Source organism: Theobroma cacao, chromosome 4 (assembly GCF_053813885.1).
Source record: "Theobroma cacao isolate CCN51 chromosome 4, ASM5381388v1, whole genome shotgun sequence".
Taxonomy (NCBI): domain Eukaryota; kingdom Viridiplantae; phylum Streptophyta; class Magnoliopsida; order Malvales; family Malvaceae; genus Theobroma; species Theobroma cacao.
This window is the reverse complement of record NC_142642.1, coordinates 32,935,037-32,946,577: the sequence shown is the minus strand read 5'-3', so window position 1 is coordinate 32,946,577 and position 11,541 is coordinate 32,935,037. Positions and strand designations below refer to the sequence as shown.

At 36.5% G+C, this 11,541-nt stretch overlaps 2 protein-coding genes across 4 annotated transcripts; one reads left to right on the top strand and one right to left on the bottom strand.

Annotated features, from left to right (window-relative positions):
- The first annotated feature begins 582 nt into the window (after nucleotides 1–582).
- Nucleotides 583–5,279, top strand: LOC18602364 (disease resistance protein RPS2-like). The gene is made up of 2 exons (XM_007033704.3): nucleotides 583–735; nucleotides 1,731–5,279. The coding sequence occupies exon 2, from the start codon at nucleotides 1,742–1,744 to the stop codon at nucleotides 4,748–4,750; it is 3,009 nt and encodes a 1,002-aa protein (XP_007033766.2). The 5' UTR covers nucleotides 583–735; nucleotides 1,731–1,741; the 3' UTR covers nucleotides 4,751–5,279.
- A 206-nt stretch (nucleotides 5,280–5,485) lies between these two features.
- Nucleotides 5,486–11,502, bottom strand: LOC18602363 (disease resistance protein RPS2-like). Of its 3 annotated transcripts, none has more exons than XM_088805182.1 (5): nucleotides 11,357–11,502; nucleotides 11,116–11,218; nucleotides 6,328–10,258; nucleotides 6,081–6,205; nucleotides 5,486–5,944 (listed from the first exon to the last, which is right to left on the bottom strand). In XM_088805182.1, exon 3 carries the CDS (start codon nucleotides 10,251–10,253, stop codon nucleotides 6,447–6,449), a length of 3,807 nt encoding a protein of 1,268 aa, XP_088661308.1. In that variant the 5' UTR covers nucleotides 10,254–10,258; nucleotides 11,116–11,218; nucleotides 11,357–11,502; the 3' UTR covers nucleotides 5,486–5,944; nucleotides 6,081–6,205; nucleotides 6,328–6,446. The 3 variants fall into 3 exon arrangements, with proteins under 3 accessions (XP_088661308.1, XP_017975240.1, XP_088661309.1); XM_018119751.2 differs by having other exon boundaries at nucleotides 6,091–6,205; XM_088805183.1 differs by lacking the exon at nucleotides 6,081–6,205.
- Nucleotides 11,503–11,541: the final 39 nt, after the last annotated feature.

Below are 11,541 nucleotides of genomic sequence, written 5' to 3'. Positions count from 1 at the left end.
TTTTATTAATTTAAAAAATTATTATTATATTTAAAAATAAAAACGCCTATTAGTGCTCTCCAGCTCCAAAAAAAGGATGCTCCCTGGTGCTCTCCAAAGGAGAGGTTTTTGTTTTTTAAATTAATAAAAAATAATAAAATTATATCATTATAATTATAAAAATTAATAAAGAATATATTTATCATATTAGTAAGTCGACGAAAATATTAATAATTGATTAACAATTGAATTTTGTATTTAGTAAATAATATTTTTTTGAAATTAAATATTTATTTTAAAAATTAATAAATTTTCGTATAATTTTAATCAAAATTTAAACAAATAAAATATTTTATTTTAATTAAACCTTAAAATATAAAAATTACATCGTAGGTTAGATATTAAAAAAATAATTAAGTGTATTTCAAAATAAAAATAAAAATTTAATTGATTTCTTTTATAAAATTAAATAATGAAACTCAAAGTAATCAAAAAAGTCTTAAGCAGGTTGGGAATAAAATAAATAAATAAATAAATATAAAAAAAAAACACGTAAGAATATAAGTGGGTCCCTTTCCTCTATAATCATTTGGGCTGGCACATTGACTGACTTTGAGCAATTGAGCTTGGAACAGCTGGCTGGGGACTCCCTCAAGTCAGCTTCTTCGAGGAAGACAGAAACCTTAAGCAGGAACACTCGGGTACGAGAAAGACATCAGACAGAGCACAACTAAACCAAGCAAACTTAATTTACAGGTATGTCCACTTTCCACTGCTTGTATGAACTGTGTTGAGTGGCTGCAAAGAGCTACACTGTCATATCCTGTTGCTTGGAAATTAGATCATGAATTGGAGATCAATATCTTTCTCTTTCTTTTGTTTTTTAATTTGTCTAAGTATCTTTTTCAAGTGTACAGCTCAGGTGTTTCTTGGAATTCATGATCTTTTCTTAATCTTATGTTATCCATTTCAAGTTGGTTCTGTTTGTTGGGTGATAGGAAGGGTTAACTCTGGCAATTAAGAGGCAGGATTGACTCTGTGAAGAAGCAAAATGCAGAAAAGAACAAAGGGGGACAATTTCTTTAGTTTTAGCAGGAGGGACCATAAATGTTGGAAATGAATGTAACATTTAGCATTTTTTTAAGGAAAAAATAATAGTAATATTCTATTTCTATCCACCAGGAAAGAAGGAAACAAAGAACTAGTTCCCTGAGACAACTATGACCATTGTTAACTGATATAAGTTTGAATCTAGTAAAGCAGTCTGCAGGCTCTTTATAGCCTCACTGCCTCAGCAAGGTCACAGGCTGAGTTTGCATTTGCAGTACCTAGACTAGAGGGTGATATTTATCATAAGATGAATAAAAAAGGTAGATGAAGTTTGTTTATTATCCTAGACATTTTCCTTGTAGCTTCAGAGGTTATCTTTTATGGTTAAGACCAATATTTATGATTTTATTAATCTAACAGAAGAATAGATAAATAAGTAAGGAAGACTATAGTCATAGAGAAGTAGCCATTGGTAGCACTATTTAATGTTCAATTTTGAAAGCAATCAATTAAATTAACAATGATTTGTTTGTTATTCAAAAATGGGTAGAGTAATAATGTCTTAGATCATATGTTGCTGTGATATCCAATTGCAACTACCAATTTGTGGCCTTAAGATCAAGAAAAAAAATTATATAAATATTGTTATTTTTCCATAGCTAATAAGCATAGTTTCACTTATAATTTACTTTTTCAAAAAGAGATTGGCAGGATGGAGACAATAGTAGTGCCAGCAGCTGTCGAAGTAGCTGGTTCACTGGTTACACCAGCAGTGGAAGGTGGGAAGGGTATATTTAACTGTTTGAAGCACAAGTATGCTTACATGAAGAATATAAAAAAGAATATTGCCAAGCTTAAGAACGAGGAATCATATCTGTCTGCTGTAGATGAAGATGTTAAAAGAAAGCTGGAGAGGAACGAATCAACAAAAGAAAAGACAAACAGATGTGAAACCTGGCTCAATGAGGTGGCAAAGATTAAACAGGATATTGAAACACTAGAGAGTGACTACGGAAAAACCAGCACATACTTGTGCGGACTATGTCCATTTACTGGTTTGCTAAAGCTAGGCAAGCGTATTGTGAGAAAGACTGCAGAGGTAGTTGAGCTGAAGAATCAGATAACCCAGATAACTATAATGGTTGAGAAGCCACCAGCAGCACCAATTCCCGTCATTCGGAAGCATCCTCCGAAAATAGATGATGTGCCATCTCTTAATTCGCATGTAGAAAGACTGGTAGAGTGGCTAGAGGATGAGAAATTGAAAAGAATCTGCATATGGGGACCTCCAGGAGTGGGGAAGACCACAATAATGGAAAATTTGCATAACAGGGTGGGTGCCTCTTGTAAATTTGATATTATCTTTTGGGTGAATGTAACAGCAGAAGGCAGAATAAGAAACATACAAGATGTAATCTGGGAGCGTTTAGACATGAAAATGGATGGAAATTATTGTGCTGATCAAAGAGCAAACATGATATCTGACAAGCTGAAGGACAAGAGATATGTATTGTTTCTTGATCTTGATAACATTTTGTCAGAGATTAATCTTAGAGAAGTTGGGATTCATGATGAACACAAGCATGGAAAGGTGGTGTTTGCATGCAGATACAAAAACGACAATATCTGTGGTGACACTGATGAAGAGTTGAATGTGCGGAGATTATCCAAGGAGGATGCTCGAAACTTTTTCTGGAAAGTAGTCGGTTCTCATCTTAAAGGCAATCCAGATATCAAGCCAGTTGCAGAACTCATTATAAATGAATGTGGGGGCATGCCGCACTTGATCAAGTTAATAGGCAATAGATTGGCAAACATGGATGACCCTGCAATATGGCGGGATATGTTGTTAAAATTAAGGTCACCAACTATGGAACCACTAGAACAACTAGAAGAAGTTTACAAGGCTTTTAAAATTGTCTATGAAAGACTAACTGAAGAGATGAAGCCCTGTTTGCTGTATTGGGGAGTTTTTCCTGCTGGTTATGAAATTTTTCGAGACCATATAATTGATTGCTGGAGAGCAGAGAAGTTTTTTTTAAACCTAAGGAAGCTTCCAAAGACACGTGACAGGGGGCATGCTATATTAGATGAATTTGTGAGGAAGTCCTTACTGGAAAAGGGAAGAAAGTTGGGGCATTTCAAGATGTATGAGTATTTTCAACGGGTGGCATTAAGGATTGCAAATCTCAAAGAGAATTTCAATTTTTTTGTCACAGAGGATGAAAACATTATAGAGGAAGAGTGGGAACGTGCAAGGAGAGTTTCACTGATTCGGGTTCGCCTATCCACTCTACCACAAAGACCTCAATGTCGTGGGATCTTAACATTGTTACTTCGGGAGAGTAGCTTGACTGAATTTCCGAGGGAATTCTTTGGCTATATGTGTGGTCTTCAAGTTCTGAACTTGCACGAAACAAGAATCAATGCACTTCCATCATCTATCTCCAGCTTAATAAATCTGAAGGGGCTCTTTTTAAACAACTGTGATCAGTTAGTACAGCTTCCTTCTCAGATAGGAGATCTCCAGAGCCTTGAAATCCTTGATATACGTCATACTGGTCTCTATAGTTTGCCCATTGAGATTGGACAATTGGCTAATCTAAGATGTTTGAGAGTTTCATTCACAGAAGATGTTGGCAACCACAACCATGTTGAAGAACTGAGGCCAATGGTTCCTTCTAATGTGATCACAAGGCTTTCTAAGTTAGAAGAACTGAGCATTGGTGTGAGCCATAATAGCAGCAGATATCAAAATGCAGCTGAAATTGCTCGTGAAATGTCTGAGTTGGAAGAATTAACAACTCTTTGTTTCTTCTTCCCTGAGATGGTGTCTTTTGAAGCTTTCATCCAGAATAGCAAATCATGGAAAGGAAATGAGACACCTTCAGCAGGTAATAGCTTCAGATCATTCAGCATTGTTGTTGGCTGCCAGAGAAACAGTTCTGCATCTGAATTTAGTGTCTTTGAATGCTCAGCTGAAAAGCACCTGAAGTTTTCTGCAGGAAATGAAACTCCTGATGCTATTTTTCAGGTACTTAGGCAAGCCAAAGCTTTTGAACTGATTGGCCATCAAACTGCTTCCAGTTTATCAGTTTTCCCTGCTGATAAATTACAAGGTTTGGAAGCATGTATCATTGAGGAATGTAATGAGATGGAGAGCATCATAGACAGAGACAGAACAGGCACCGCATTCGAAGACAATGACAGCACAAATGTTGAATTTGAACGCTTGAAAAGCCTACACATAAACAATCTCCCGAAATTGACACGGATCTGGCAAGGCTCAATAGAATCTAAAAATCTCTGTAGGCTCACAACTCTCACATTAAAAGGATGCCACCGCCTACAAATGCTTTTTTCACAAGGAATGATCATACGACTCTCTCAGTTACAAAAGCTGCAGGTGGAGGACTGTGGCATCATGAAAGAGATTATTGAAGATGGAATTACAGTTGAATCCCACGCCTTTCCCAAGCTGAAGAATTTGCAGCTTCGTGACTTACCAGAATTATGCTCTATTTGTCATGTCTCCTTGCGATGGCCCTCTTTGGAGACAATATTGATCAAGACATGCATGAAGATAAGAAATTTACCTCATACCATGCAAAGCGCATCCAAACTGAGAATAATTCAGTGCACTGAAGATTGGTGGAACCAGCAGGATTGGCCAAATAACATTAATGAAGATGATTTCAGAGAGTTTCTCAATTTCATATGAGGAACCATAATAGAACTTACACATCCACAGCAAGAGCAACTGAGTTGAAGAATTTGTGAGAATCAAGAAGGGATATAAGTCCAATTCGACCAAATCAATTTATGTTAGGTAACTTAAAACGGGCAATTGGTACATATCAGGGTTTTCTAGCTCATTCGTTGCATCATGTTACAGCTGAGACAAAGTGGGAATTGCCTGTAAAAATGTGTTTTCTATTTTCTTTGAATTTGCGAACACCCTCTTCAGACTTTTTCGTAGAGACTCACCTGGCCTTCAGCTAGGGAAGTAATTCTATCCTATTTCATAATCATACTCTTCCCATTGTCAGATTTGAACTCGGCAGCTGAGTTTTAACCATGGGCGTTCGAATGGGCTTAGAGTATGGCTGCACTTCTATTTTACTGTGGACGTCATGCATCTTAGCTGGTTACAATGTTGGGATTTGTCTAGTTGAAGACTCCATGAATGAAGAAATAATTGCGTGCCTAGTTATATGTTGAATATTCTTAAGTTATATGTTGATTTTGTTTGTTTGCTTGTTTATTGGTTTCTTATGCAAGATGTACTGGATATATATATATATATATCAGTGAAGACTTTTGATTGTAATTAATACTTGTAAACGAAAATAAATTTTCCAAAATTCTCCCATGATAGTTTAAATAATTAAAATGTGTCCATTCAAGGAGTAATGTCAATTTAATAATTTCTTTGTTTACAGTTCAATAGAAGACGTTTCGATAATCTAAATTCATTCATGGAATTTAAAAGTTCCACCATATCAATGTATAGAATAATTGTTCAAAATGAAAATATATGCAAATTTCTAAGAGAAAAGAACAATCAAGGATCCTTCGAAACAAAAATGCTTAATTGTTTCAACCATTGCCTTCCTGTCAATCCACTGATGCAACAAATTAAGCCACGTTAGCATGCTGCCTTGTCGTCTACTTACCCGACCAGAGAAGCTATTGCAGGCAATTCTTTCTCTGCAATGCTAGTTTCAGTTTTATAGAGATCAATCCATGTTCCAGAAAGCGCCATTCCTGACTGTTTTCTTTACCATTCCAACAGCATCAGTTAGGGATGGACAGCCATTTTCACCTTTCTCTGTGTCTACTGTGTGCTGAGCTGATTCACCACTGCAATCTCTTTACAGGTAAGAATTCAAAAATTTGCTCCCTTAGAAGTGACCTAAAACAGGAGAACAATCAATAATTTTGATTGGTGAATTCCGTAGGGAAAAACTAAACAAAGAAAACAAAGTCGACAGTAACAATATGCTAAACAGCATAAAACCACAATCCAAATGAGAAGAAGAAGCACTAACAGTAGCTTACTCTTATTTTTTACAAGATGACAGTAGCATTCGCCTAGTTGACATTTTTAGGTTCCGAACAAATTTCAGAGCAGTTAACTCCTATGATTAGATGAACTGCCAAGTGATACCAGCTCCTACATAAGCACAATCGATTTACAAGTTAAGAAAAAAGGGCTCTGCTTTTATAGATGAAAATTAACAAAGCACAAGCTTCATAATCTAGAAGCAGACAAACAAAGGAAAAAACAGACAGCACCTGTTCAGCCTCAGTTTATAGTTTGTTGGGTAATAACTCTTGCTTCTTACACATCACAATTAACACCAACTTCCAAAGTCTTCAGTTAAAAATGAAGACATTATGGATACTATCTCCTCTTATATATCATCCTCACTAACTGGAGCAAATCGGTCCTCAAAATCCATGCGCAGAGCAGGTTCCTTCCAATCTAATGCATCCCACCAATCCTTCTCACCTTTAATCTCCTTCAGAGTGTGTTTCAACTTGGAATCTAAATTGATCTTCCTCAAATTAGGGCAATTGTATACACTGATATGTTCGCACAAGGGCCAAGCACCTTCCCCAATATTATCTAATGCTGGAAGGTAGTGAAGACTTAATCTTTTGCAATTGGAGTAGGAAATCTGACCCGAATCAGTGGTCTTATCATTGAATATAATTTTCTCAATCGCTGTACAATCATCAACTATCAACTCCTCTAAGTTAGAAATGAATTGGAGCATGGAGCTTTTGAAGACATATTTCAACTTTGGACATGCATGCACATACAGAGATTGTAGCATAGCAAAGCTTCCTTCAGGAACAACACCCTCCCAGATGTATTCCAAATTCCACAAATAGTGGATACTTAAGCGCTCCAGGTATGGAAAAACAACCTCGGTAAATTTGTCACCATCCAGAATAGCTTTAATTGCTGGACATTCACTTACTATACAGTATTTCAATTTATTGATGTTGCCAATCCCAAATTTTGATATGCTACTTATGTCAAGGTGATGATCCAAATAGAAAGCAGAACAACAGGCTAGTACTTTAACAATTGCATCAGGTATCTTCTCACCATTAACAAATCTCAAGCATTGGCTCATTAGACCATAGTCATGCTCCACATAATGTGGGACCCGTGACACAATGCGTTTGATGTCACGGCCAACCACAATTTTATACTCAGTTAAGCATTGGTCAATCCAGGCTATGCTTCTTTGGAGGAACAGTTCAAGAAGCTCTACTTCTGGGAAATAAAATGAGAGAGAAGTTAACTCCATCAATTTACTCACCTCACAAGTGATAGATTTGACACACTTATCCCACCTCTCATCTCCTGGGCACACACTAATGCCCAGTGAGTTTAAAGCATGGAGCCTAGATATTATCCCACCAGAAATCAATCCATGTGGCAATTTAACATACTCACTGCGGTTGACAGATCCATAGAAGCATACATCCAAGTACCTCAAAGAGGCTAGTTCACCAATCTCATCAGGTAATATGCTGATCTCTGTGCCTCTAAGATCAAGTACCTGAAGAAGTTTGAGGGATCCAATATCAGAGGGAAGCGTAACTAGGCGTTCACAATGACAAAGAATGAGAGTTTCAAGGTTTATAAGTTTAGAAATTGTTGTTGGCAGACACTTTATTCTGGTCTTTGATAAGTTTAACACTTTCAAGCAGGGCATGCAGTCAAAGAAGGACATGGGTATAACTCTCAGCCTGAAATTACTTTGAAGAAACAGTGTCAAGAGTCCAGGGCAACTTGGCCTCTCAGGCAAAGTAGACAACTTATTGTCCATCAAAAAGATCATCTTAGATTTTTTCCATTCCTCCACCGAAGGTGGCTTGGTCAGACCTGAACCAGCTCTCAATATGAATTGATGATCATTAGGAATAAACAATCTATTGCTCTGGGGGCTTTCTTGCGGTCCGGGCAATGAATGATTTCCTAATTTTAATGCTTTTGAGTAAGCTCTCAACAGAAACTGACTACCTTCTTCCTGTGACAAGATTGCCAGTGCTAAATCCCTCATCATATCATGCATTTTGATGGAATGATTGCTAGTACTTTCTAGCAAAAAGGCACGTTCAAGAATAGTTACTATATCATGGCCCCTCTTATATGCATCAGCCATACTTCCAGCAATCAAACCTTCTTGGATACAATATTTTACAAATTCAGAAATATTAACCTCTTCATCTTCAGCAAATAATGCGCAATGAAGAAAGCAAGTCTGTATATCATGAAGCTTCAATCGGTCAAAACTGAATTTTAAAAGTTGGATCATGTCATTACAATCTGTCATATCTCTATAAGGCCCTGAAAATTGCTTGAACGCTTGCTCCCATGCAAAGACATCTTCCTCCCCTGACAGAGCTCTTCCAGTGACAATAACCAGCAGAGGCAGACCTCCACACCTCTCAACAATACCTTGAGCAAAGGACTGGATACCTCGTGCATTGACAATGCCACCTACTTGTTCACAAAACAATTCCCAGGCTTCTTCCTTAGAGACAGTTTCCATTTTGATCACATTAATCGGGTGCCTGTCACCACAAACCTCTAATTTTCTGGTTGCCAGTATCAATGCAGAACCATTTCTTGAGCTAGGATTAGGTATGCCAACTGCCTCTAAATCCATCCTCTCCCAGACATCATCCAAAAGAAGCAAAAACTTCTTGTCTTTCAAATATTGGAACAAATATGTGCTAATTTCAGAGACAGACTTTGAAAGGGATGACGATAACTCCCCTAAACCTTCATTCTGTGTTGATAATTGCCTTAAAACCTCATATTGCATCTTTCTTATACTCCAAAATTTTGATACTGTCACCCAAATGATCAAATCAAACATGCCTTTTGTCTTGGGATAATTGATCAAGGCTTTCAGCACGGTAGTCTTGCCAACTCCTCCAATGCCATAAACACCGATTCTTCTGACTGTATAATCATTCAAAAGTTCCAAGATCTTCAACACAGTGCACTCAACAGTTGTCTTGGCAACTACTTCTGGTTCAAAGATCCCCTGAGTGTCTTCAGTTTGACAAGGATCCCTTGTCTCATCAATAGGTAGAATTTCATCTTTTCTTAAAGATGTTCCTCTAACTGGTTCTACTGTGGGTATATGACTTTGGAGAGAGGTGGACACTCCCATTCCAATATTAGGTTCAACTGAAGACCCCTGCCTTGCTTCCTCTGAACCATCCTCTGATTCTGTTTCATAACTGGAAAAAACTACTTCAATTTCATCATGCATGGTCCCCAGAATTTTAGGTGACAAAAGTGGTTTCATTTCTCCTTCAAAAGAAATAAGCTCAATCTCATCTTCATGTGCTGGTAAGATTTCATTTCGTGAAGAAGATGCCATATCATGCTTTGTCATGGGGTCTATACTAGACGAAGTGATCTGATCTGTTGGCAACAAAGACTTTATAACTGCTGCAGATGCTTTTTTGCTAACCACCTCAAAATTACCAGATATGGGAGATCGCATGCCAACTATTGATCCGAATGTTGTAATTGGCTCTACATTTTTTATCTTGAACGACTGAGATTCCACTGATTCAATGAGCTGGCTTTCCTCAGGTTTAAGGGCTGATGATGCCATTAAGGTTTCATTCTCAACATATCTATCAGGCAGCGTCTCTTCCCTCTTTTCAGCATCCTTTCCCATAGCATGAGATGTTCCAGTTTCTAAATATGCCTGACCTTTAAATCCAATTTTCCTCCTCAAGTAATCATTTGCAGTTCTTTCAGCAGGACCAAAACTCTTGCCCCCATTCATTGAACAACTCATTGATTTAGTTGCCCCTTGCAATGGAAAACTCTCCAAAAGATGGGTAATTTCATCAAGAATATTCATCAAATCAGCATGTGGCTGCTTCATGTAAAGCCTCAAAGAGTCTGGAGTCTCCTCATGAAATTTTATTAATTCATTTGCACGAATTTCAAACTCTCTTACCTTGATCAGCCATTCTCGACACTCCTTTGTTCGTGTTGTCCCAACCATTAATTCTTTGATCATTTCTTCCTTCATAGAATCTCTTAAATCAAACAAATATTCAGTCTTTGGTATAAGCGACAGATAAATCCTTTCACAGCGTTTCACATGCATGATTTTCTTACACCAGGAAACCACATGTGAAAGAGGGCTATCCTGCCAAAAATCCATAGCACCTGCACAAAATACTAACAAATTAGAAGCTTATTAAGTCATCAATTCCAGTATCAAACAAAACCTGATATAAATTTATATATCGACTTCAAAGTTGAAACCCTGAATTTTCATTGCAATTAATAATTTTTAAATTACTATTTCTAATTAAATAAAGATTTGTTTTAGTTGAGAGATGAATCATGATGACTGATTTACTAGTTTGATTTCTATTAATATATTCGACACAAGTGAGATTCACAATTCCGTGAACAAAGATGACGTGAGATTATGGTGTTTAAGAATAATCCACAACCACTTCAAAAGGAAATTTTTTGTTTTGTTCATTTGAAGAGTTTAAGAGAGAAGAAGGGATTTGAATCCTAAACCTTCACTCTCTTAGAAAAGGATAACAACTTTTAGGCCAAGTATAAGTTGTTTGAAGAGATCTACATAGTTTAGAGGATAGAGATTGTACATACGTTCAAGTTAAAATTCATCATAATTCTTCACCAACTCTAGTTTTCATAGTTGCTAACAATGATGAAAAAAAACACTTACCTATTAGAAATTAAGACACATATTGAATCAACTATTTGGCAAATATTTAGAGAAAAATTCTCATCGTATCACGGCAATGCACAAAAACTGCTGCTTGTTATTACTCATACAAAGGTTCAGGGTTGAATTATAACACATTTAAAGGTTTAATTTGCATCTACCATTGGAGGACTTGTTTGGTTTTTCTATTACTTTAAATTGTGATCAATGATACAAACTATAAAGTACTAATTTGAAGTTTAAACATAAAAGGTTCATCGTTCAGCAAAACCTCAAACAAAGTTCCATAATTTACAATATTCCATTGATAATTTTTTACCTCCAAGTTATCTTCCTTTAATTACTGCACGAGAAAAGCTTCAAATAAATCTGATTTCCATCGAAGAAAGACTTGACCGAAGAAGAAACCTTCGAAAAACAATCTGAAAATAATAAATCAAAATCACAGTCAAACTAGAAGCAATGAATAAGTAAAAAACAAAATTAATTTAATTTAATTTCACCAATTTAAAAATGAAAAAAAAAAGGGGAAATTGTAGATCTAAAAAGGATGAACAAACCATAACAAAGCTTCAGCCTCAAGCCCGAAGCACCTAACGCAAATCTGCAAAAGAGTCAACCAGAGCCACCTAACAAGGCTAACTCAAAATTCCAAAGTCGTGGTATTGTTAGTGGGCCTTCACCATCTGTCCGACTTAAATGATTGAATTGAATTGCACTGTTTATTTAATAAAAATCCACGTAA